This window comes from Larus michahellis, chromosome 3 (genome assembly GCF_964199755.1).
Source record: "Larus michahellis chromosome 3, bLarMic1.1, whole genome shotgun sequence".
Taxonomy (NCBI): Eukaryota; Metazoa; Chordata; class Aves; order Charadriiformes; family Laridae; genus Larus; species Larus michahellis.
This window is the reverse complement of record NC_133898.1, coordinates 75,023,903-75,050,070: the sequence shown is the minus strand read 5'-3', so window position 1 is coordinate 75,050,070 and position 26,168 is coordinate 75,023,903. Positions and strand designations below refer to the sequence as shown.

At 40.8% G+C, this 26,168-nt stretch overlaps 1 protein-coding gene across 7 annotated transcripts in view; it reads left to right on the top strand.

The window, feature by feature from the left end:
* Positions 1-22,766, top strand: part of PKIB (cAMP-dependent protein kinase inhibitor beta) — a 59,251-nt gene extending 36,485 nt beyond the window's left edge. For 4 of the 7 annotated variants that reach the window (XM_074578307.1, XM_074578311.1, XM_074578306.1 and 1 more), the window contains 2 exons: positions 17,304-17,478; positions 21,734-22,766. In XM_074578307.1, the coding sequence (XP_074434408.1) occupies positions 17,331-17,478; positions 21,734-21,819 (234 nt within the window). In that variant the 5' untranslated portion in view covers positions 17,304-17,330 and the 3' untranslated portion in view covers positions 21,820-22,766. Of the gene's footprint in view, positions 1-293; positions 464-1,070; positions 1,163-3,312; positions 3,404-17,303; positions 17,479-21,733 lie in introns of those variants that run through there. The other 3 variants (XM_074578308.1, XM_074578309.1, XM_074578312.1) reach the window with 3 other exon arrangements.
* The last annotated feature ends 3,402 nt before the right edge of the window (positions 22,767-26,168 follow it).

Here is a 26,168-nt window from a genome sequence, read left to right as displayed (position 1 = left end):
CAGTGGTAAATAAAACCCCACCTTCCCCCCTGTCCCCCACCTGTGGGCGACTGACCCTTGAAAAATGTCAGGTGGAGACTGTCTTGACTTTGTACAAAACGTTGAGTCATTTCCTCAACTGAGAAGTTAATTTTTCTTCAGTGTTCCTTTCCTTTTTTTCCCCTGCTGACGTACTCGGCACACAAGAGCTTTTTTTATTTGTATAGCTTCAAATTGTTTCAGCCTTTCTGATTTTTAAAAGCAGGGAAGCTTTTCCAGTGTTGATTTGCTTCTCTGGTAGTTGTGTGACGGCAAGTTGTTTTCAAGGAGACAGTGGAAGCCAGAGCTGCTGGCACCTTCCTGGATCTTCTCTGTGATTGCCCCCAGCTCGAGCGGTGGCTTTCTTCTGAAGCTCATGCCCAGCCCCTCTTCAAGAAAGACCACGCTGTGGGGCTGAAGGCATCCCTGAACCGCGAACTTGAAGGTACTTAGCTTTTTGAGGGGGGGCAGAATTGGGCAGATTGCCAAGAAACCATACCAGATGACCCTCTTCCCTGCAGGCTGGTCGGTTCTCCTTGCAAATTGGATGACAGCTAATGCAAAATTAAACAGTATTATGGTTATTTACAGGTAGCTTTCTTGTCCACTGTGGAACTATCCATGTCTAGATGATGAAATATTAACTCTGTTGTAGATACTTGCTGAAAATGCAGGGCGAAAGTATTATTTATCTCATTACAGTGTGAAAGCAGTTTTTATGCCATAGTTATGTGTTACTGCTTTGGATAGTGGAATGTCATTGAACAGACACAACTTTCTTTCTTACATGGTGTCCAGGCAGCAGTTGCCACCTTTGGGGTGAATGCAGCAGTACGTTTGCCCTCCTTTACAGGAGGATGGAGAATTCATTTTATGACATGGTTGTTAAGGATTTATTTTTGTACCAGAAATGCCCTGAATGGAAAGGCTGAAGTACAGAAGTCTTACCTGTAAGGCATGTGCTCCTGTATGTGAATTTGTAGCCTGTTTATTTATTTTAAATGTATTCAAGTTTCATTTCCCTCTTGGCAACAGTTCACTTTCCCCTGGCGTTTTGCTGTAGTCATCTGAAAGCCAGACATTGAGATCACATTCTAGTGTCTCTGGGTGTCTCTGGTATTCATCAACCCCTTTTTGCTGTCCTGTAAGTAGTTTTTTTTCTTATGCTTTTGTTTGCTACATTCTACCATTTGTGTTCTCTACCTCTTTGAGGCTTTTAAAAACTATTTTAACAAGGTTTCATAAGCATCTAGCATTCCTAATGAACTTTAGTTAAAGAGCTCTGCTTGTCTCCATACTGCTTTGAACAAACTAAGCAAACAGAAAAGTTCCCTATTATTTAAATGTTTGTACCTTTGCCAGTGTTCTCCCGCTCAGTGGGCTTTGTGCACCTCAGATGTCATCTTTGTCTTTCTAGGCTGTCTCCTGAAACACTAGAGTAAGAATCTTGTTTGGTATAATAAATGTGGTTAGGTTTTTTTAAAAAAATGCTCTAGATCATATGTTCAAATGTTGTTCTTTGGCTCTGACTGTCGGTGCCTTAGGGAGTTCCCTGATGAGAAGTACAGGAATGGCTTCAGTTCCTCTGTGGGTGCGCCTCTTCCTTCTTTAGAGGGGAAGAGGGATTCATCAGGCGAAACCAGGGAGAGCCACCATTCATCTGGCCCTATAAACATGGATTGTCATGTTCAGTACTGCAGAGACATCCCTATCACAGCCAGGCTTCTGCAGCTCTCTGTGACCAGGAGGAGTCTGAGATGGAGCACTGGCCACGAACAGCTCTGAACTGAGCATAAATAGCTGCTTGGGCTTGGACCCGGCCTTCGCATGGTCCTCACAAATTTGAGGAACTCTTTGCAGTTTAGGGAGGAGTGCTAAAACTTGTAAGGCAGCAACAAATCTTGCTTTTTCTTCTCCCCCCACCCCAATAATAAATGAGCAGGGCTTTTGTGGAGGGTATCCGCAGAGATACATTTTCTGCCAGTTCTCTCCTAAACCTCTGTTTCATTGAACAAGTCTGCAGTGATTTGATTGATGTTATGAGGAACAGAATGTGACCCGTAGTTTCAAAATGAGTGTAGCATATGGGTCTGTTCAGTGAAAGGTCATGTCGTTTTGTCTGCAATCAAGAAAATTCAGAACTATTTCTGCATTTTTTTGAGAAAAACCCAAGATAAAAATAAAACAAAACTTTCAACAACTCGTTTTAAAGTGGGCCATAAAAATGTAGCAGAGAAGGCCAGAGAAAAATGTTTCCCATGGTGCCTGTAGTCTTTCGTAGCTCTTCAAGGACAAGAGGTCATCTGCAAAAAAAAAAAACCAAAAAAGAGTCCCCTGAAATCACACCATCTGCAGTTCTCCACCCAAATTCATGCAAGACTCAAGGGAGGAGGTGTAGGCTCTACTCATCTCCAGTGTTGAGTGGAGTTTAGGAAAAGGGAATCCACCATCTGTCTCTAAGGCTATGCACTCTTCAGGAGAGCACAGCAAGCATCCTTCTTATTTTTGACCCTTTGAAGATACAGGTCTCAATGCAGAAGTAAATGCCAGTACATAAAACAAGGAGTAAATGTTTTGAGTACTGCAACATCATCAGCACAACCCCCCAAAGATCTGCACTTGTCAGTCAGTATCATTGCCAGGTTTTTGTTTTGAAAAGCTCAACTCTGTACTTCCACAAACAAAAGTCCTGCAGAGTTTCCATTAAGCAAGGCAGTTAGGTCTGTGTGTTTCTGGGAAAGATGCATCCTTGTAGAGTGTGTCCTCCAAAATGGTCTTGGTGTTGGTTTCATCTGTCTAGAAACAAAAATATCAGGTTGCAAAAAGATTCAGTCAGTGATAATGCCTATCTGTTTTTCTCTTTCTTTCCCTTCCTGTGCTTAAAAAGACAAAATGGGTGGAAAAAAAAAAGATTAATTTACACTGCCGGGTGCCAGGCTGTAATATCATTATGCTGGCAAAGCTAAAAAAGGAAATGTTCACAGCTCATAGACATTTTAGAAGAGGTCATTAGCTTAGCAGATGGGAAAAATTTGTTTCTGAGCATTCATCAGTTCCTGAACTCGGACAACGTGTTACGCAGGTATGTATACACACTGGACAAATGCCGTGAAGGCTGCAAAATCCCAAGAGGACCTTGCAAGGGTGGTATTTCCAATTAAACATAAAATCTGAAGGCTACAAAATGTCAGTGCTGAACAGTAATCTTTAAGCAACCGGGTTCTCTCGGGTGCCTTGTTCCTCAGCATCAGAGTGCCTTCAGCGAGCGAGTGAAATGGCAGCTGTGATTATCTCCCCTCTCCGGGTTGCATCGCTCATTCTTCAGTCTTTCCACGGGGAGGTTCATGGGTCGTGCTGCCCAGGGAAGAGCCTCTGCAGGAACATGGTAGGCTCTTGCTGTGGTCCTCCTGTGGGGCAGGGTGGGAGGGGCTGGATGGCGAGGGGGGCACTGGCACTTTCTGCATGGAGTGAGAGTGTCCTGGGGGGGTATATGTCGGTGGAGGGTGAATTTGCTGCTGTAGAAGGGCAGAGAAAGAGGAGGGAAGGTGTTTGCTGCCGTGGGAGGGTAGGAAGAGGGGAGGCGGTGCTGGTGCTGCATCTCTCAGGGTAAGGGAGGGAAGAGTTGAGGTTGAGGGTGCCCCATCTCCTACATGGCCCGTGTGGCTGCCAGGGCTTGACCATCTTGGCCTCACTGTCAGATGCGAATGCAAAGGAACCACCCTCCTGTGATAAAGCCGAGCAAGGTCTGGGCTTTCCCGGCCTCCTAGCATTTTAGGAAGTGTCCTGTACCACCGGGGCTGCACACAGGCTCTTTCCAGGGCGAGGAAACCCGGTGAGGTCGTGTTTGTGTGCTTGCAGGGATGAAACCAGCAAATGAGAATTTAGGAGGTAATGAAGAGCCTGGTAATTAAAGCACTCACCTAATCTGCAGTAACTGGAGCTGACTGTCCTGCTTCCCTGTGCCAGCCCCTGACTACAGTCAGGCAACTCTGCGGCAGCAGTCAGCGGGCCCTCTCTTGCCTGGACCTAGTAGAAAAGTTTTGTTAAAATTGCTGTGATTCAGGAACGGCATGGTTCCAACAGACAGTGGAAGTGCAGATTCCTTTGGAATGGAAAACAGTTTTCAGTAGGAAAATCCTATCCATTTCTGCTCCAGGGGAAAAGCAAAGTAAAAACATTCGCTCTGACAGATGTTCCTTGTTGTTTTTGCTACTCCTTGTGGGAGAACGGCTCTGGTCTGACATGTCAAAATTAAACCCACCCCTCACTCAGAATATACCAGACTAAATGATATATAAAGATAATAAAGACAAGGAAAAAGAAAGTTGATTGTTAAACTTCTGAAACCAAAAGATTCAGTGCGCGGACCTCCCAGCTGATGTTGTCTGTATAACAAATAGGAACAAAACTTCGTGGCTTGCTTATATTTTGGTTTCCATCCCTCCACTTTTCCTTAAGCATCAATGGCCCATGTAGATTAAGAAAGTTAAATAAAAGTTCTATGCCTGGTGGCTTTCCAGCTAAAATAGCCTAAGGGTCCAGCCGTACTTCATTGGAGTCATTTATAAAAAGCACACTTTAACTTTCTACTCTGTCATCTCAGGGTGTTTTCACAGCCTCATCATTTGGGTTATAAATGCACTTTTTTGGTCCTTATTTGAAGCACTTTTCCCAGGTGTTTCGATAGCAGGGCATGTTTAATGAAGGATCATTTACCAAAATGGAAAAGACTCTTTTAAAGCCATCTGCCTTAATGAGAGATCATTTTAATTGAATTAGTTTAAAATACGTTAATTCAACTGTGTGGCAACTATCTGACTGCCAGCCCAGTGCATTCCTTGGAAATGACTGTTTGATGTTTGTTCTTGAACAACAGATAGGCTATAATATTTAGAGGTAGGGATTTGCTTTTAGGGCTTACTTTTTTGAAAGACAATAATTTTCCTCAATTGCCAAGTAAGCTCAGGGAGACCATAAAATAATTTCCTTCGTATATTTTACTAGAATTTTGATCGAAATATGCCTATTTTACAGAACTAGTCTGTAACCACGAAGCTCTCAGATAGGAAGGTTGTTTTAATGTCCTAGGCTAAGGGCATCGGAGGGTAATAGAGATGATTCATACTTTCATAAAAGAGAAGTATATTGAAAGGCTAAAGAAATTAAACAAATGAATCCCAGGTGTAATTCCACTGACTTGTTCAGGCTTATAACTAGTATGAATTTCACCTATTAGGCCTATTCTCATAGGAAAAAAGAGACATTCTGAAATAGCACGAAAGTCGGGAGGTTTATAAATCGCTGTGATCAATCATAGAATCATAGAATCATTTAGGTTGAAAAAGACCCTTGGGATCATCGAGTCAAAGTTCTCCCCTACACCATATCCCCTAACACCACATCTAAATGAGTCTTAAACACATTCAGGGATGGTGACTCCACCACCTCCCTGGGCAGCCTATTCCAGTGTTTGACCACTCTTTCTGTGAAGAATTTTTTCCTAATGTCCAGCCTAAACCTACCCTGCTGCAGCTTGAAGCCATTCCCTCTTGTTCTATCGCTAATTACCTGTGAGAAGAGACCAGCACCAACCTCTCTACAATGGCCTTTCAAGTAGTTGTAGAGAGCGATGAGGTCTCCCCTCAGCCTCCTCTTCCTCAAACTAAACAGTCCCAGCTCCTTCAATCGCTCCTCATAAGATTTATTCTGCAGGCCCTTCAACAGCTTCGTTGCCCTCCTCTGCACTCGTATCCTTTCAGCAGAGATGCAGAGGAAACAAATGGAGTCATCTACAAATAGGAAGGCAGAGCAAGTGTAGTACCACAGATAAACCTTTCACCTGAAGAGTAAAATTAATCCAAAATAAGTTGCAAGAAAAAAGTTCTTAGTGTGTATTGTGGCTAATCATATAGCCTATTTGTTTCCACCATTACTCCTCAAGAGATTGTGGGTTTGGGGTTATTATTTTCATTTATTTGAAAATCTGTTTCATTGGTACTATTCAGTGGAGCAGGGGGTAGCTGGCTCACTCCCAGAAAATTTAAGGATAAGATGCTCTCAAATATTTGTGCCCCCATACTCCCTATTCTGTGGAAAATTTTGGTAAGTTTTTCCCCCCGTCTCAAAATTGTCTGGCAAAGCAGTAAATCTGAGACTTGCCTTGTTCTGATCGTTTGTGCCTGTGTGTGTATGTAAATACCCTGCGGTCTCTGACCGTTAAGGTGCAGCCACAGACTTTCTGGTGCAGACAAATAACCAGGGACTGCATTGGCAGGTGTCTGATCTGCTGGAGACAACTCTTACCTCCAAATCCAAGTGGGACAAATCTGAGCCAGTGATCTGCTCCTGAACGTTAAAGAGCGCATTTCGAGTGCTGTCTCCTGTCTGTATTATCAAATTTCAATGGAAGGAACAGAAGCCTTGCAATTAGATATAGTTATGTACATGCATAACTGCAGGATCAAAATGTAAACCTATACAATCAGGATATCTTTCAGTGAATTGTAATTGAATGAATTTATTTTTTTTATTTGTAAGTTAAAGTCCATTGTAAATATAATTGGCAAGTCTTGTGAATCAAGGTCATTATTTAACTTAAATTATAGGGCTAAGGGAAGACACATTTCTTGAATCTCAGTCTATTGTCTTGGTGAGTCACCATGGTATGGGGCCGATTTTTCTATCTGTAATTTCATAAAAGTCAGTAAACGGGACTACTGCCAAGATTGAACAGGTATACTCCAGAGGATATGACCTGAGTGGAATTGTATTAGAGTAGGCATGATGTGTGTTGGAGAAAGAAATGAAAATGAAAAATGATTCATTTAATATTGAAGAAATATTGTATCTGAAGCAAAAAATATGTGCTTAGGCATAAATAAAATATAAATGGAACATACAGAGCAGGGAACTAAAGGTCCAGATTTAAAATGCAATTTTAGAAGATAGTGCAGATAAGTTGCATAACATAACTTCTCAAAATGTAGCCATATGTCCTATTGACTTTTCATCTTTGTCAATGTTAACTGATATGTCGGGCACAGCAGTAGGAAACTGCCGTAACTCGTTAAAGGGTGCTTCAGTGCACCAAGGTGACTTGCAGTTGGGGGTTAGCTCCATTTTGTTTAGGTTAGATTTCACATCCCAAATGGCTGTTTTCTGCCTGGGCTGACTCAAAGTCATCAAATTACTGTAAAAAGCACAGTGATCTCTGTTGGTTCATCTTCCCCTGAGGGCAAACTGACCCAAAATTATTTTGTAGAACTTTCCAGCACCTGTGGTGGCCTAAGGACATGATCAAGACAAAGTCTTTAGGGAAAGAAAGCATCTTCTATTATTTAGAAAACTGTAGTTGGAAAAACTTGCGGGTAGACCAGCTCTCCCTCAAGCTGAGATGGCTTTATAGAATTATTCTACAATAGTTCACTTATATTTGGAAAATCAAAGACCTTTTACTACCCTTGAACTGAGTTAATAAAATAATATTAATATTTTATTAACTAACTAAACATTTATTGAGTTGTGCAAACATGATTCTATTTCCAACATCCTATCCAGTGAAGAATGCTAAATGAAGTATTTTGGATTGGATTTACAGAAGCTTTTGTGGATGAGCCAGAAGAATAGGTCAAGAAACCCAGATCATTCGTGGAGTAGAAGTGAGAGACAAAATAAATAATTATGGGGCGAAATAGTTATGCAGAGCTTCATGGTGAAAGCAAAGACTGCTAAGACTCTGAGAACCATGTTTGAGTATAGTGTTGGGGTGATGTCTACAAGATACCTTAGCAGCGCTTGGGCTGGTATTTGCTTTTTGTTAATAGGGTGGAAGAGATTCTCTCATCAACGAGAAATGTTAGTGAAATAGCTGAAGTTCTCAACTGCTTTACCTTTCAGGCTGGTGCTTAAGGAAGCTAGTTGAGTAATAAAAACTTGGGAGTGTTTCCATTTACAAAATCACTCATGACAAAAACAAGCAAGCTTTGTTGCAGCTTGCTATCCTAAAGAAAATAAAATTAGCTTTTATTAGTACATTAGTACTTTGATTGCTCAATAGAATTGAGGATTAGGCTGACTTTGATTTAAATGCTGTATCAAGACCTCTCTGAATAAGTAGCATTTATTTACTAAGTTTCACTTTAATTTGGTTTGTGTGTTGTTTTTTGGGGGGGGTTATTTGTTTTGGGGTTTTGTTTGTTTGTTTGTTTTTAACTAGAACAGACTGCTATGAGTAGTTCTTGGTCTGGAAATCGTGACTTCTCCTTGTGTGTTTGGCACTGTAGGACCAGAATGCAAAACCAAAAAATTTAAAATAGGAAAGTTTTACTCACAACTTATGGAGAAGAATGGTGCTTGGATTTGGTTACACTTTAGCTCTTCCAAAGTGCTCATCAGACATGAACCATATTATTACAAGACAGAGAGTATCCTCTTCTGCCTGTCTTCAGGTGAAGAAGCACTAAGGGGTGTGACTATAAACCAGCTAAACACAAGTATTTCCACATCAGTAAGGTGCAACTGAAGCTGACCAGGGTAGAAGTCCATGCATAGGGTGGGATGCTCTCCAGGTCTGATCCAGGCCATAAAAAGTACAGCTCGTAGGTTTGAAAGAGGAAGACTCATACAAATAAGATACGATTAATCTGTTTTTTTATATAATTATGGAATGTTATCTGGCTATGACAAAGAAAATAAAATCAAAAATCAGCTTTCATTTGCATAGCTAAAACACTAAAGTGCTTCTGAGAGCTTGTCCTTGCTTTTTAAGGGAAATAGCCTCATGCTTCGAAGGCTTAGGGGCTAAGCAAGGTGCCTGCTGCTGTTCACACACAGGTCCCGCTCGCTGCCAGATGGTCACCACCTAACGGCCAGATGGACAGATGCACTGGGTTGTGTCCTTTCCCCAAATCCAGTTCTGCCTCCGGAAGACCCTCTGGAGGTCTGAATATGAAATAAACAGTGACTTTTCTCCCTGGAAGGGAGCTGCTGGCAGGGCAAAAAAGAGGCATGTCTGTGTTGAAGCTCTTATTGCAACTGCTTGTTCTTTTGAGGGGTCTGCACAACGTCAGTCTGTAAAGGTCATCACAGGTACTCCGTATTCAGTTAACTAGACGTTGTGGCACATGTCATGTTAACAAAATAATTTATCCCCTCACAAAAAAAAAAAAAAAGAATCCTTGGTGTAGTAAATTGCCCTTGTATTTCTTGTGCAGACTCTTTAGGTTTTCTGCCTGTGAGCATACTGGGATAATTACACATATAATCCTTTAAGCAAAAAAAAAAAAAGCCTGTTTCACTGCTGCCTAGCTAGTTTGCTGCTAATTGATAACTTCTCTGCAGGGCCCATCTTTGTGCACATCTTCCAGCAGAGCGGTCTCCTGAAATGCTCCCCAAACTTTTCCAAGCCTCTCTTCCTCCCTGCCTCCATCCCGCTTGCCCTCCAAAGAAGCTCCTCATTACTGATTTCATTCCTCTTCCTCACTAAGGTTCCAGAGGGTCCTTTCTTCCTATGTTACTTTAGCTTGCCATGTCATTTCTTAATCTCAGATGGACCCTCAGTTAATCTTCCCTTCTCTCTATACAAAAACACCATAACAGGCTCCCCATGCCTCTTACTTCTCTGTCATCCTTGTGCTCCGGACTTGCAGCCCTTTGTGCCCACGTGTTGCTCCCGGGCAACTCCTCTTTCTCTGCAACTCCTTCTCTTCTGCAAGCACTTCCACAAGGATCTCCATTCCTGGGGACTCCCTGTCCATAGCAGTACCCTTTGAGTCATTCTGAACTAGATGGAAACATTCCGCATTCATGTCAGTAAGATCTCAAGAAGACCTGGGCCTTCTCTGATAAGAGAATTTGGGTACATAGGTGTGTTGGTTATGTGCATAGGATTGTCCCATTCTCATATATCTGCTAAATTGTAAATTCATCTTCTCTCGATTGCATTTTATATTGCAGTGTGCTAATTGCTTTACTAGAGTGCATTGTATAAGTGTACTCCAGTATGCCACAAGCTGTTTACTGCCTCAGCCTTTCCCAGTGGCTTTGTCAGATTAGTTTTCTTCCACAGAGCTGGCAAGCAGAGAATCAAATCTCTTGCTGCTTCTAATACAGAATACAGTACAGACATACACATATGCCGGCTTATGTAGCTGTCGACTTGTCTGTGTTGTAGGAAGCATTCGTGGGATGCTGGGTCAGCAGGTATCAAAGCAGAGGGAAAAAGTCTTGATTCTTCCCTGAAGAATTTCAAGTTCAAAGGCTGAGGAACAAGGAGATGGGAGAGGTTGGAGGAAAGGTGTGATGCGTGTATGACTAGTAACAAGACTAAGTAGTACGGTAAGAATACTCAATTCCTTGTATGCCTTTGGCAATACAAAAAAATCATAAATACAAGTTAACTGCAATGTTGTAGTTGCAGGGCCTCTACAAAATTAGCCTTAAAAATGATTTCTAAGTAACGCCTAAATTACTCCTTGGGTACGTTCCCATGGGTGGTCAAACTTCTCTTGGATTTCAGGCCAGATGCAAATCTTAAGAAAGGATTTGGAAGGGTGGAGCTCTGTGGCTGAAAGTGTACTCGTGGGTATGTGGGACAGGCGATATTTATACATTTTGCAATAAGGAATGAAAACTCTGTGAGGATGAATGGCCAAAATATAAGAGGAAGAATTAGGTTGGTTGGTTGTTGGTTTGTTTCCATTGAGCTTCATTTCTTATTCCATAGTAGGGGACGCGTTTGATTTCTTTCCAGCACAGCTGATACATTAGAGTTTCTTCCCTGTTGAATTGTGTTTCCTGTGAAGTCAACTAAAGTTTATGTCTGTCATCGCTTTTGGTCACTCAGAGACATTTGGAAAGTGACTTGCTGGCTTGCTTGGTATTGACTGCCTTCAGCTAATGTCACTTCGTTTATTACTTGCTGCAGATAACTTCTGATTCAGTTGTCAGCATCATGACCCCTTCCCCTCTTGTCCTTATTTTCTTTCACAATGGGAAAATGGTACCATTACTTAGAACTGCTCTTAGCTTTGTAATGTGTTCTTCCGTGCATCAGGGCACTGTGCGTACTCAGGGTCAAACCCAGCTCACAGTAAGCTGTTCTGCTCTGTTTGGGTTTGTAGAGGGTGAACTGCACCATGGTATCTGCGCGTTATCCAAAAGTGTAAAAACAGCATAACTAATAAGTTACGTGGCTTTTTTTCTTTTGTCTTTTCCATTAGTATAATATTGACTTTATGGAAGTGATCAGAAAATTCAACTGAAAGTTTTGAACTAGCAGTCTGAGCAAGAAAAAAGTCAATCCCATTCTTTTGCATAGAAAGTGGTTTCATGCCATACATACCTATAATGCTGGCGTGGCATACTGGCTTACACCAGTCCTTTCAGCTGCGGTATCTATAGAAGTGCATGCACGCACTTTTTAGGTACTGTATGCAGGAGACAGCAAAAGTTAAGATACATGGTGCATTTGGAGCTGAAGATTGGTAAGGTGGTTCTTAATACTTCATAAAATTAATTCCCCATATTCAGCCATTCCCCTTGAAAGCATAGACAAGATTTATCTAGAAATTGGACTCACCAAGGGGGAAAATTCATCAGCTCCTGTCTTTATCCTACAGCTTTAGCCAAGGTTTTCAGATTCAGTGCCCCAAACTGAGGAGCATCTGAACGACATGATCATGATCTTGGACCTTCATTCAGTGCTTCTGAGAGCACTGAGGCAGGGAATGGAGGAATGGTGTAATCTTGGTATCCCAGGCTGACCAGTTCGGGACTAGAAAAATCATGTATGGAAGCCATTTTTGCGCATTATCAGGAAGAATGTTGCTCCTGGTGCAAGAGTGTAGAGTAGGTCACGTATCCAGAGCAGAAGAAACACACATTTGTGTTAAATGTCTGCCCAGCTGTGTACACTGAAAAGAACCAAAAGTGAAAACCTGCTATACAATATACCAAACTTTAAACTATCATCCCCAAAATAGTGTGTGTTAATTGGGCTGTAACATCCAGACTGAGCCAGTAGATGTAGAAGGACTTAGACATGCTTCTGCACTGTAGATCTACTGAGATGGGATATAATTTGGTTTCCCTGTATGGGAAAACAACTCATGAATTTTTCAGAGAACATGCACTAGAGAGGCCATCTCCATTGGTACAGGAAACCCAAATTATCTTTCTAACATGAAATAATAAAAGGAACTCTTGTTTCAACTTTAGTGATGTATTAAAAATCCTGAAAGCTAATAAATTTACTTTTTTTCCTGAGCCATTCACTCTAACTTTCATATAACTAGCTCTATTGCTTCTGTGTATTAAGAAATGTGTGGTCTCTTGTGTCCTAAGCCCCAGACAGAATCAAGACTCTTGTGTTTGATATAGATATGGTAAAGACCACTTGCTTATCTTTCTGTGTGCTTCCCAGCACTAGGCTTATGAGTGTGTTACAAATGTTACTGATGTGAAAAAACACATAAAAGAAATTTTTCTCACAAAATTGTTATGCGAGTGCCCAGGCTACTGTTGGTCATCATAATAATCTCTGGACTGTCTTCCTTAAAAGCATGAATGTTCCTAGCTTTTTTTCCTTTTTTCATGGTCCAGTAATGGTACAGGATAAAGCATAAGGATTACATGAGCATGTATAATGAGAATGTTCCTATTCTGAGATCTTTGGGGAGAGGAGGCAAAGCCATCAGGCTGTAGATGCAGCAGAAGAGGATGTGAAAGCATGGCAACTGCATGACAAAGAGATGTGGTTTTTGTCTCAGTCACACAGGAATAAAGTTCTTTCTGAATAAAGTAAGATGCTGAAATGCATCTTACAGTAAGAGACCATCAAGACACAAAATCAGTCACTCTGGCTCTGAAAGTCCTACTTGGCTATTGTATTTTTCAGGTGTTTGTGAGAGGATTTCATGCTTTCCAGTTTGTTCCTACTAAGGGGCATTCAAAAGGAACAGCGTTTGGGAAGTGTAGCCTTCAGTGATAGTGCGGACAGAGACTATTCCTAAGACCTAAGAGAAAAGTTTTTGAGAGGAGAGAAGTGCCTGAGTGGCAGAGACTGATGTGTTTGGTCTTTCAGCCTTCTGCGTGGAGTTGCAACAATACCAACGTCAGGAACCTTTTGACATTTCCTGAGGAATAGTTTGTCCTTCCACGCAGAACAAAACCAGTATTTTGTCTCTGTGTAAAACAGTAAAAAGATCAGAAGAAAAAAGAGCTTTCACAAATATGTATGGTGGCGATTTATCTACTTCCTTAACAGATGGGGTGAGGGAGAGACAGCGCTGACATTTAATGTGGACCGTGGCACCTGCTATGAATGAGCACCGTAAAGCATTTTTTCCCTTGATCCTCAACACAAGTTGTTTCAGGAGACTTATTTGTTCTTTTCCTTTGTCATTTATTTAAATAAATTCTCACCAGCTTCTGTGACTCATTTCCCCCCAGGGGGCTGGCTATGCTGTCAACAAAAGAAGATTGAAAGATCAACAAACTAGCTGTCTCATTTAGAGAAAAGCCCACTGATAGTTTACTTGCCATTGATTTGTCTGAGGACACTTACTTGAATATCTGATAGACAACAATAATTGAGTTTTACTTTTGGTTGTAGCCAGTTTTGACCGAGCAGCGCATTTCCTTCTCCCTTGCACACCAGAGTGGTCTGTTGTGCAATGCGGGTGGCCTCTGGGTTTCAGAGGTGTGTATGAGGAGATGAACTAGTACTCCTGAAAAGCCCTTAGTGCTGTGTCAAGGCCCGCTGATGAGCTGCAAAGTTAGTCTGGTGCCATGGAGTACTGATGGAGTACTAGTTGGGATACTTTTTTATTATTTATCGTGCCAGTCAAAGCCTTTGGCCTCTAGTTTTAGCAGGAGAGCTTTTCTGGGAGGTCCACCTGCCTTCCTACTGTTGACCCTCTGCAAACAGCCTGCTTCCTGGCTCAACTCTGTTTCCCACCCAGTCCGCTTCTGCTTTTGGGTGGCCTGGTTTTTACTATGGAAAAAAGGGAGCCAGGGAAGTTGGGAACCTTTTGCCCCATAAATCTGTCACTATTCTTTTAGAGCTGCACACCATTACGCTGGTGAGCAGTGACATGGGAGAAAAATGACAACAGTAATTTGGAAGCTGAGAGAAGCTACTGCATGCAGGCGTTGCCATGATGTAAGTATCTTTAACTTGGATAACGCTACAGCAAAATGAGTTCAGTGAAGCTGAAGGAGATGTTGCCAGCGGGAGGAGGAGCAGAATTGGGAAAATAGATGCTATGCACACTGTGATTATTATTTACCCTGTGAGGAAGCATAAAAAATACTACACATAACAGATGCAAGAAGATGCCAAAAGATAGTTATTTCCTGATGGATATGTTAAAAAAATTAAAGATCGAAACATATGAGGAACGTAGAAACTTTACATCCTTACTTAGGTGTAGGCCTTAGTATTATAAGAGAACATCAGAATGAAAATGAAAAAACTCCTTAGAACATTAAAGAACGAAATGCTGGTTATCTAAAGTTCAGCAGCAAGCGATTTTGAATATGGTCTGCCGTATGTTTTGAGGTAGACTTAAGTTTTGATTTATATGGACCTAAATGGACTTAAGCTTTTATTTGTAATGTCAATTCTAAGTCTGCTGGGGTCGTCCCTCGTCTTTAGATACACTTAGCAGTCATCCTGTGCTAGTGCAGTGGGTAGCCCTTAACTTTTGAACTCAGTCTTCTCAGCCTCCAATACCTTAAGTGTAGTATAGAAAAAAAAAAGGTGAAAGCATGATGGTAACTGCTACATATATAGGATGTGTACTTTTATTATTTTCAGATAGCTACGTTTGAGTTATGGCCACCGGCCTGATGGATAATGATGAGCTGATTTTCTCTCTGACAGATGTTCTAGATTTGTCTCTGCACACTCTTTTAATCAAAGGCATAAATCAAAATTCATATACATGAAAGCGTGTTAGCCTACGTCCTTCATCATCTTCCTAGTATTATGCAATGAAAGAAGATTACATCAAGGGAGAAAGAGATGAGCTGGAAAGGAAAGGGAGGGATTTGAAACAAGTGCAGAAGGTGGGTAAGATGAAATTGCATTGTAGAAGAGCGTAGTTTCACAGAGTATGAGTTGTAGAGCAGATTTTCTCCATTTAAAAAGAAGCCATTCAGGGACCAAAACATCCATGCAGGAGAGAAAAGACAAATAAATCCACAAGACAGGTCTGAGAAAGTCTGTGGTGTGTTTTGACGTTAATGTCATTCTGTAGATGTTTATGTGCACAGCAGTCAGCTCACAGCAGTGTTATTGTCTCACCAACTAAATGGCCGAACTGAAATGGGCAGGAACTGCAGCAACTGCAGTATTTTGGCACTGGGAACAAATTTTAACAGCTTTACGAAGCAAAAGGAGATCCTGAGTATTTTCTATTCTGATGTGTAATTTACAGTCTCTTTACTTGCTCTGGTGAGCATGTGGAGAAATATATTTAGGATATCTACAGTTAAGTAAATATGAACACCCACAAAAAGCCATGAGACTCTGTAAATATGGATTCATTCTCCTTATTTTGATATTTCTCGTCAAGCCCTAACCTCACCCATTTTAATGAATACATAGTATAATGCTGTATCTAACCGAGCATGTTGATAGACATACTTTGTATATTTTCTCAAAGTTGCATTCTTGAATGTCCATGTATAGTATTTATATTTTTGCTACTTATGGAAAAGATTCATTTGGACTTGACCTGACTGTTTTCATGCAAGACCGGAACTTTCTGCTAAATCTCCAGGTCAGAACTGTCAGTTACTGACTGGTCAAATACAGTGGTTTATTTGCACGTTCAAGTCATCTTTCAGACTTGCAGTTTTTACTCATGCCTTCATTTCTTGCCAAGAAGGATTCATTTCTTTTATTACAAAGGATTTAGAGACACAAAGAAGATTAAGAATATTTATTCTTGTTCTTGGAGTGACACAGCTGAAAGGCACATTGAGGGAGAAAAGGAAAATGTTCTTTGTGCTGGAAACGCCAGGTCAGCATCAGGAATCAAATTTCTGCCCCTCCCTCCCTGCACATCAGAGCAAGTCATGTTTAATCTCTACCTACTTCGGTTTTTCTATCCATGAAATGAGAGCACTGATCTTTCCCAACCTTAGCGGGATTTTCGAAAGGGGAGTATGATGCTTGCTTCATATAAGAACAACACTAAAATGATTAAGACTTTCCTTATCCAATTCTTATGCTAAATACAGCCAGTTGTCAACCGAAAGCCAACAGCCTTCCATCAGATTGGTCTCCAGCCCCATCTGTATCCCCTCCCACACAAAGCACTGACCGTATTTACACAGACACAACATTCCTGTTCCCACATTGCACACAGAACAAAAAATATTGGTTTTAATTGAACAATTCCTGTCTAATTATTAGAAATGAGTCTGTTAATTATCAGAAATGATTGTGTACAATTCTGGTATGATGGTGATTCTTAATAATACAGTTGCTAATGTCAGTTTTCACACTCTGGGCCACTTGCAGCTAAGTATCACCTCCTTCTGCGGCGTTCTCACTTAAGCTGGTGCCCTGGGGTGTGATCCTGCAAACTCCTCTATGCCTCATCCAAAGCCTATTTTGGTCAGCAGGAGTTTTTCCATTCAATTCAATGGGCTTTGAGACAGGGATGGAGGGCACTATTTCCAGGATTCAGTTATTTGTTAGATAAAAGTCACATGTACAAGCTGAGGTTAAACCCAGCTAACAGGAACACAGGAAAGCAGATGGTTTGATGTCTGCAAGATAAAGAAATTTTATGTCTGTTTTTTGAGAGATCCTTTTTGTATAATTTGCTCCTCTGAGAAGAGTTTGCTCTAACAAGATTCATAATAAAGAAAACATGCTTTGATTCTTAGAGACACTATGACAAAATAGAGTTTCAGTTCCCTTCCAAGTGGTTGTATGGCAAAACCGCTTAAGAAGTGGGATCAGGTCACAAAAAGACATACAAGTGGTTGGCAGAAGGGGCTGTTGCTGAACCTATCCACAGGTTTCTGGTAGGTACAGAGCTGTTCACTGTGCTAGTCTGATGTGCAAATGGCAACATAAGGAAATGCACAGAGATTCTTTTATCTTCTTCTGGGGCACAAATAAAGCTTAAGCACTCAGTATTGAAATATATGGCTTTTAATAACAAAAGACCCATTGGGCAAAGCCTATGGCTATTGTATTGCTGAACAGGTGATTAGCATCCATCTGGGCTACAGCTGTTTTCTTCTTATGTTTGTTCTATATGCAGATGTTGCTATGAGGAAAGGAGTCAGCAATGACTGATGTGGAGCCTGTGGTCACAGATTTTGCAGCATCAGGACGGGCAGGCCGCCGGAACGCCTTACCAGACATTTTGGGCTCTCCTGCTGGTGCTGGGACTTCAGACCTGCCACACAAACTGGCTGAGCTCTCCGTTTCAGAAGGTAAAGCCTGCACGTTCAAGAGATGGATGTTTTTATACAGTCATCCTTTGCTTTCTCCTTCAGACTTCTGCCACCATGCATGCAGTTTGTACATCAATACTAATATTTATTTCTACATTAATGATTAAGTTCAACCTTCCAAAGCAGTTAGCACTTGTATTTCCTGATGAGACAAATTAATTTTAACCCAGACTAAGTCTGCCATATCCACCCACAGACTCAGTGTTCAGCAGCTTGGGGAATGGTGCTGGGAACTGAATTCTAGTTCCCCTGAGGAAGAGCAAACACAGTTGTATTGCTGAGGAGCTTGGAAAACCAGCACTCAGCCATAAATTAGAGTCTGCACCTGCACTGAGATAATTTAGCACAAGCTGTGCTTAGACAGCAAGCTGCACTGTTAATCTGATTACTGCTATCATCCTAACTCAGGCATATACATAAAGAGTAGGGTTTACAGTGATTTACTTCTGCTATTAGGCTTTCAACTTTGCTATCTGAGACCAGTGTTGTATTTTGCCCTGTGCTTTAGTTTGATATGTTGCTCTGTTGATTAGTAGAGGTTTAATCAACACTGTCTTCACATTTGAGTTTTTTGTACTTTCAGGGGGATTTCAGGGGGGTTTTTGGATGTGGGAAAATCTGGTTTCTAATGCCTATGAGGTGAGAATTATAGGTTGGCCCTGAGCGTGGGTTGCCCCTACTTTTTTAGGTTCTGATTTGGAAGTAGCTTTCTTCTCAGGCCCATCACTGTTGCTGCTGTGACAAATGCCACTGCAACTGGTGGTGTGGGGGCAGCACAAGGGAAGCAGACCTGTGCTGAGGAGTGGAGGGCCCATGAAACTGAAGTAGGTTATAGGAGGGATTCCCAGGCTCTGAGGATGTATGTCCTGCTTCTGTGTTGCCTGAAGGAATTGCAGGATGTTAGAATTTACAGATTCACAGCCTCCTAAACCACCATAAAGGCTAGGAGTGACATGGGGGGAAGGATTCCTTTGATTACAAGCTGTTCTTTCTTTGATGATTTAGTTTATATTAACGTATTTGGGGTTCTGTTATCCAAATCCAACATGGGCCTCTCAAAGGACTGCTGATGAAGAAGAGGGCAGGTAGAAACATTGCTTCCAGGAGGAGCGAGAAGGGACCGAATGACCACATCCTGGCTTGAACATTGGAAAGAGAGGAAAACAAGAATCTGAACGGGTGTTGGAAGGAGGTATTACTTTTGCAAAAGGAAAGGGCAAAGATTTATGAAGGAGGGAGGGTGGACATAAAGAAAAAAAGGGAAAGACAACAAGGTCAGATACCCTCAGGCTGCAGGGCAGTAGTGAGGGGAACTGGGGGAATCTGGAAGGGAAAGTGGGAAGGACAACTGGGCACTGTCAGAGTACGTTCAAAGTAATGCTGGGAGCCCTGTGAGTCCAGGCGCAATGGTGGCAGATAAGCCTCAGTTAAAACTCCTTTGTTTCAAGGAGAGATTTTTCCCTGGGAATATGAAAAGTATGCCCCTACAGATCTTCTCCAGGTGCGTGCAACTGGAGCACTGGAAATCCATTCCAAAGTACAGACAGTCACTTAACATTTAATGCTTTGTTTTCAAATATTATGGTTTTTTTTATTCCAAAAAGCTCTTCCACCTGGCACAAATCGTGTGCCATGATCAGGGGTCAGGCACCAGCAGGAGAGAACTGTTTCCCTTATCAAAGGGGAGGTAGGTGGGAATTTATATTGTTATTCGTGTCAGGAGCTGTGGAAGTGAAGTGACTAGTCCAACCCACTGAAATATTCATTGCTACATTATGTGTAACTAACCTTTGTATTGTTCAGAGCAGTGAACCTTGAGGGAGATGCACAAAACCAGGTTAAACAAAGCACAAAAGAATAAAACAGCTGTAGATAACTTCCTCATGTGTTTCATTTTGGCCTCTGGAAGGTTTAAGAGTTGGAAAGAATATAGTTTTTAAAGCATGCAAAAATTCTGTCTTTAATTTTTTTTTCTTAACCTGGATAAAAATAAACATGAAGGAGTGAAAGTCTTGTTAAAAGAAATGTTACAGCACAGCATAAAATACGTACTTAGCCCTCCAGACAGAATAATCCTCCTCTCCTGGTGCCCATCCCATGCATTAAGAACAAGAAATGAAACACAGCTACATTCGTTTTAGCAAAATGTACTGATGCTTTCTTACAAATACAAGGACCAGCACTGCCAGGATTTGAAGAACAATTAAGAGCATGGAATTATTCTTTGCTTTTGTCACTGGCACGTAGCTGTGCCAGAGCGTGCCTGGAAGGAGCAGTTTCTGTTATCAGCAGTTTGCAGTAGTGGTAATAGGAAATGAACACAGGATACAGTTAGGTCCACTCTGACTGCTTGGATGCTTTTTGAGGTTGGGAATTCCACAAGTATCAGATGGGAATTACAGCCTCATTGTGTTGCAAGTTATGACAGCAAGCAAAACGAGAAGAATTTATCAAAATGGAAAGAAAGTTTGGAAGCTCAAATGCTGTGACAGGGAAACAGTTTGTGAATCATTTGGGGCTCTAACGGGCATCTCTTCTTGCCTGTTTCTGTTTTTAACACTAAGTTGTTAAAAAACAAGAAAGTCACTTCCAGCTCAGAACAAAGAGGTTGGATAAATGAGAAAAGTGGAGAAGATGGAACATGTGGCTATATAAAGCATGCCCCATTTGTTTTTCAACTCCGAAAGATTCGATGAAAATTATGGGAAATGATGAGGAGGACTCTCTCCATCTTGATTCAAATGTAGCTAATGCTCACTGGATCATACATTTCCTCTTTCTAAAATGCCATCAGCTGCTGTCATAGTGGTTGGGAACAGGATGCGCTAATACCTTTTGTCTGGCTTAGAAGAGAAAAGAGACTTCACATATATTCCTTATGAATATACAAGTGTCACAGCTGTGTGATATAAATTTCCATGTACTCTGCAAGCCACACCAAATTAATGTTCTGATGAGATGCACAGGAGAGATTTTGGCACCAGCTGTTTATCTCAGAGCCTAACGCTGAAATGAAGACCACCTGTATCCTGTCTCATCATCCTCTGATGGTGCATAAGTTTTAGAGGGCTGAGACCTCCCACAGGTGTTCTGGTGAGAGGCCATACTGGAACCATGTTAAACAATTGATTGGTGTAACTGGTGATCCAAAGGTTGAGGAGGAGTCTGCAAGAAATTTGAGAGCAAAGAGGCAATACTGGCCTCTCATATTTGGTAATCTGCTTTAGGGCACTATTCTGACAATAACTTTTATTGTTTGCTGATTTTTTTTCTAGGTGACTGTGTTCAACTATCTTAATACACTCAGCAGCTTAGCACCTGTCACACACATAAGTGCTACCAACTAAAAGATTAGATTTCCTCTAACAAACCATTTACCTCTACCCTGTCTGCCTTATGAGTTAAATGTGCCCCTTAGATTATGACTGTTAAAGTGGGTAGGACCTGGAAGACGGTACAGCCAACTATGCTGAGCAGACCCCTCCTTGCCCCCAAAAGTTATGGCCTGTCTCAGATTTGGGCATACAAACTGTTCTATTAGCACTAATAATGCCATGTGGGACTTGAAGGTGGTGTGAAAATTATTATGCTTTGCAAAGAAATCAAGGCAAGAGGAGTTCCTGTTTCTCAGTGAGAGAATTTGAGCATCAAAAGTGACAGGGTGGAACAGTTCATCTTACTGCCGTGCATGCTGGGGAGCTTTTACTTATACTAGTCATGTAAGCATTCAACACTAACCCATGGAAGAGTGAACTTCCAAATCAGAGTATCAAAAAAATCCCCTCATATTGTGAAGACAGGGTGAATCCTCCTAGGTATTTCTTGGCAAAGAAGGTCAGCCAGATAACTGGCATGTTCATAAGCTGTAATGTTATCTACCTGAAACCAAGCAATGCTCAGAGGAATGCAATATTCTATCTTGACTTTGGAAATGACCCAGAAAAAAAGAATAACAATAATAAAAAGTTATCTCCAATCTGTTTCTTACAACCAAATGCACATTGATCAGCATGTGCAAGGAGCAGGCAAGTCCGCACCAATAGGCAATTGCTTTTGGAAGACGCCTCTGCAAGTTCTTTATCTTTCAAGTTAATCTCTCTTTCTACAGCACCCGTGACTGTGGTAATAAAGAGCCAATCCAAACCGAGATGGTCAGTGAACCCAAATATTTGGCTACATTAAAAAAGCTGCGAGAATGTGTGTCATATAAATGCTTAATTCTGTCTTTTTTTAGATGAAGGAGCAGAGGGTGGAGAAGTGCCATCATCCAAAGCCTTGCTGGAAAGTCAAGAGGCGGAAGGAAAAAGCAATGATTCCTAAGACTTAAGGACTGCTGGATTAATGAAACCCATCGACAGACTTTCCAGTTTCCCCGTGTCTCCCCTTCTGAAGTGTGGTAGCAACTTTAGCAGCACAGACAAGATTTTGCAACACGCTTGCACCTAGATGACACTAACGTGGAACTACTATTTTTTCTACTTTTGTCCTTCAAAACCAATGTTCTACACATCCAAAGGGGAAGAGAACTAAAGAATGTATCTCTTGGTTTGGGTTTTCTCATGGTTCTCATGGTATTCATCCTAACTAATATTCTTTGACAGTTTCAATTAATGTACCTAGCAGATGTACCACCAACTAATGATTGCTTCAAAATAAAAATTCTGTTTCTTAATTTCCCAAAATAGCTTCTTTCTCTCTGACACAGAGGTGTATTCACTTTGCCCAATTTAAGATGATATTAAGTATACATAAGATTACAGCCATTATCTGTAATTTATCTCCTGAGATTTTTTTCTCGTTAGACATACGTAGATGGGTGTGAGAAATAGAAAAAAGAAACAATTTTTTTCTCTCCTGTCTCCAAAAGATTTTGTATACTACTTAAACTCCAGTGTTTGTTTTCACACTCTCTTTAAACTCTGCTTGATTATGGCAGATCATCTCAGTTCTCCCGCTCTTAGCAGTCTTGCCACTTCTGTCATTTCTGTTTTCAGGCTCAAGATTGTAGCTGTTCACATGTATCTAAAATAAAGTAGCCATGTTTGTAAGTGATTAAAATTGTTTAATCTCACTGTGGAAATTAAATAGCTGTCATCTTTTCTGCCTTCCGTTGATTCCTTAATGCTTTTCCTCTATGACAAGACTTAAAACCACATAATACTTATTTCTTTTATTTTGTCTGGGTTTTGCTATATTGTTTGCTGACAATGAAGATGTTCCAATCATGATTTTTACAAAGATTTTTAAGTGAAGGTTTTTCTCTACTGAAAGGCATTGTTTTATTACAGAGGTCATGCTCCTGAAAATACTTCGCATTCATTCCCTTATTGTAGGAGACCTAAGATTCACGTATAGATGTGCACCTTTACTGCAGCCTAGGGCAGCAGCCTTTTATGTACTTCTTGAAACCAAACCAACACTGACAATCGAATGCTTTTTTTTTTGCCCACACAATCTCCCTGCTGGGTTGTAATCAGATGGAGGAAGCATCTCTAATGGGTACATTCCACATTTGACTGGTATTCCATCTATAAAATACTTGTGTATTTTATAGCTGGCAGAGAGCTTGCAAGAGGCCTCTCTGCACACCCACCATTCCTAGTGTGCATTTACTCACCCGCTGTCATTTGGGGACCCTTCAGTAGAGGATTCAGTTTCATCCAACTGAACTGACGCTTAGTTCCCTCCACTTACCTGTGTTCATTTAACAAGTGCAGCATTCCAGAATTACTTTCGTGTTTTTAAAGGTCAAATAACTTACCACTGGGGCAAAACAGGTGGCTTAAGAAAGTCTGAGAGACTGAACTAGCTGACACTGGAGGAGAAGAGTAGAAAACCGCAGTGGAAAGGCACTTGGGGGTAACTAACTATATTTGTAGAACAAGCTCTTATTCTAGGTTGTGATCCCATTCTGATATACCAGCCTCCTTTATAGCATCGTGGTACATAAAACTGTTCAATTTTAAGAAGTCAAAATGATCCCATGGAAATCAAGTAGCTGAGTATTACTGAAACAGAATTCCTTATGTGCTCTAAGTGAAGCATATGCTAAAGTGCTCTTCTGGGTCGTGGCCTATATTGAATTCTCTTCTTTCACAGTTGCAGCACTGGATATATTTAGATTCTTCTCTTACAGATTACAGACACTGAAATTTGTGTTACAGGAATAGATACTTAAAATAAGTATTTTGCTTACCTAAGATGCTTTGAAGTTTTTTACTATTAAAACACCAATTATGAATCAGCTGAATTTAGCAAATTATTCATGTGCTTAACTCTGTATAGAAACCATTACACAGCTATGGACATACATGGAGTTAACTGCTCACAGACGTACAGCTTAGAACTAGTCAGAGTCCTCAACACTCTGGAAAATTGGTGCTTACTTTGTCCTTACACTCTATGAACCTGTCACAGAGAACACACTTCATAGAAAGAAGAATTTTAACAGAGAATTAGAAAAACTGCATAAGAAGTAAAGACTAACACAAAGATTTAAAATGCAGCTTGATTAAAAGCAGGATGAACATATTTGTTCTATAATATGTGGGTCAAATATACAATCCTCATTTGCCTGTGTATTATCTAGTTGCAGATTAACCAAGTTGCAGATGCAGAAACACATCTTTGCCACATGCATGTACAGTTTGTGTCTAAACAATTGTTAGTCCAGGCTGCAAGAAGAGAGCTCCTCTGTAGTCAGCTCAGATATAGAAGATGAGTATCTAGTTATACCCTGGATTTTGTCAAATAAACCTTTCCAGATCTGAGCGAGCTGTGTATTTTTGACCAGTATACATGGAACCACAAACACTGGTTGATGTGGGAGACATTGTGTCATATAGACTTTGGTCCAGAAGAATTTGTTAGTTGTGTATTACGCTTGACTCAGCCAGACAGGAGCGAGCCCCTTTGGAGTTGTCTGGGGGTCTCTATGCCATGCTGTCCAGTAGTCCAGGGTGTAGGCAGGGAAACTATCTTAAACACAGCTAAAATTGGGAAAGCTGTGGTCCATTTTCTTGTTAGTATCTTGAAGATACTTAGTAGTCCTACTAAACTTTGGCTGAACCTGTAAAGAGAAAATAAAGTGCTTCTGAATACATTTCTCACTGAGCCGGTTTATCCAGTTTCAACCATTACCCAGGCTATACCACCCTCCCATTAGCTCCAATAATGGATATTGATGACAGTGCATTCTCTTAATCCACAGGGTAACAAAGTTATGGCCCTGAATCAGCAGAGTATTTTAAAACATGCTTAACTTTAAATGCAGACTAGTCTCAGTGAAGTCAATAGAACTACTTAGTGCCTAAAATTAGGTACATACTTAATTACCTTGATAAATTACGGCGGCAAACTTCTATTAAGGCTAATCTGGTATTATAATGCATTAATCCCAATTTCCATTCCTGCAATTGTGGCACAGGTAATAGCATCTTTTTCATCAGTATACGGCACTATCCTGGGCTTTTATAGAGCAAAGAAATTCATTTAGTACAAAACAAAAACGGTAACTTTATTGTCTCCAAATTTTAGAACTTAATGAAGCAATTATTCATCCTTAGCCACTCTACATATTAAAAAAAGAAACAAGAAAAGGCAGGACACCTACCCCCCTCAGTAACTTCATTGTGCAAATATAAAACAATTTAGGTACTTTGAATATACAGAAAATTGGCCTCAAGCTTTTCCAGTTGTCATTAAGAAGGTAATTTTCTTTGGGTCAGCGCCCTTCATCAGAAGCCCCAAGTAAGAGGTGGATAAACATGCTGAGGCGCATCTTTTGTTACTATAAATGAGCAAAGTTCAATTTGTTATCTGGAAGGCAATAAAGGACTAAATAGGTTTTGAGGTAGGGGACTGATTATTAGAATGTTCTCATTTAAAAAGATTAAGAGAAGTAATTAAGCATTTTTTAAAATGAAGCTTATTTGGTACGATTCCTCATTCAGCTGTCTCCATCTGTGCCATATACCATCATTCTGATATAATACTGCATAGGCTGAGCTCGGATGGATAAAATGAGTGGCAAAGCAGTTTGCAAGGTGGTATATTTTAAAAGAAATTTCCAAATCATTGATAGTATAGTAATGTGCAGGCCAGATCTAGTTATCACTGAAAACACCGTTTGGTTTTATACTAACCACAGTGTGAATTATATCTAACTTTAGTTTATAAGTCATGAGTTACTAATCATACAGAAAATTTCTCCCAACTTGGAACGTGAGCAAAAATGCTTGGAGGCAAGGAGACTGGTCAGTGGAAACGTCATATATATTTGCACTATCCAACACAACATATTTAGTTATATGGACCTGCGATCTGACCCACAGTGGCCACTTCTCTGTTGTGTAGCTTTCACACGATGGTGATCATACAAAATAATATAACTGCACTTGCATTAGTTAAAAATTACAACAGAGCAGTGGCTAGAAGAGGTTTACACTTTATCGTCATGCATTCTAAATATCCTTTATGTATCATATGTACAAAAAGAAATGTTTCAAGATTTAGGAAATTACTTGGGACTGCTTCATCTTCCTCTCTTCTGTCTTCTGGTGCTCTATGTATGATGAAACCCATGAAAATGAATTGAGCAGAGATTTTTGCGTAATTTCTCCACCAGTGTGGCACAGGCCATATTTGCTGTGCTCAGCCAGCATAAACGC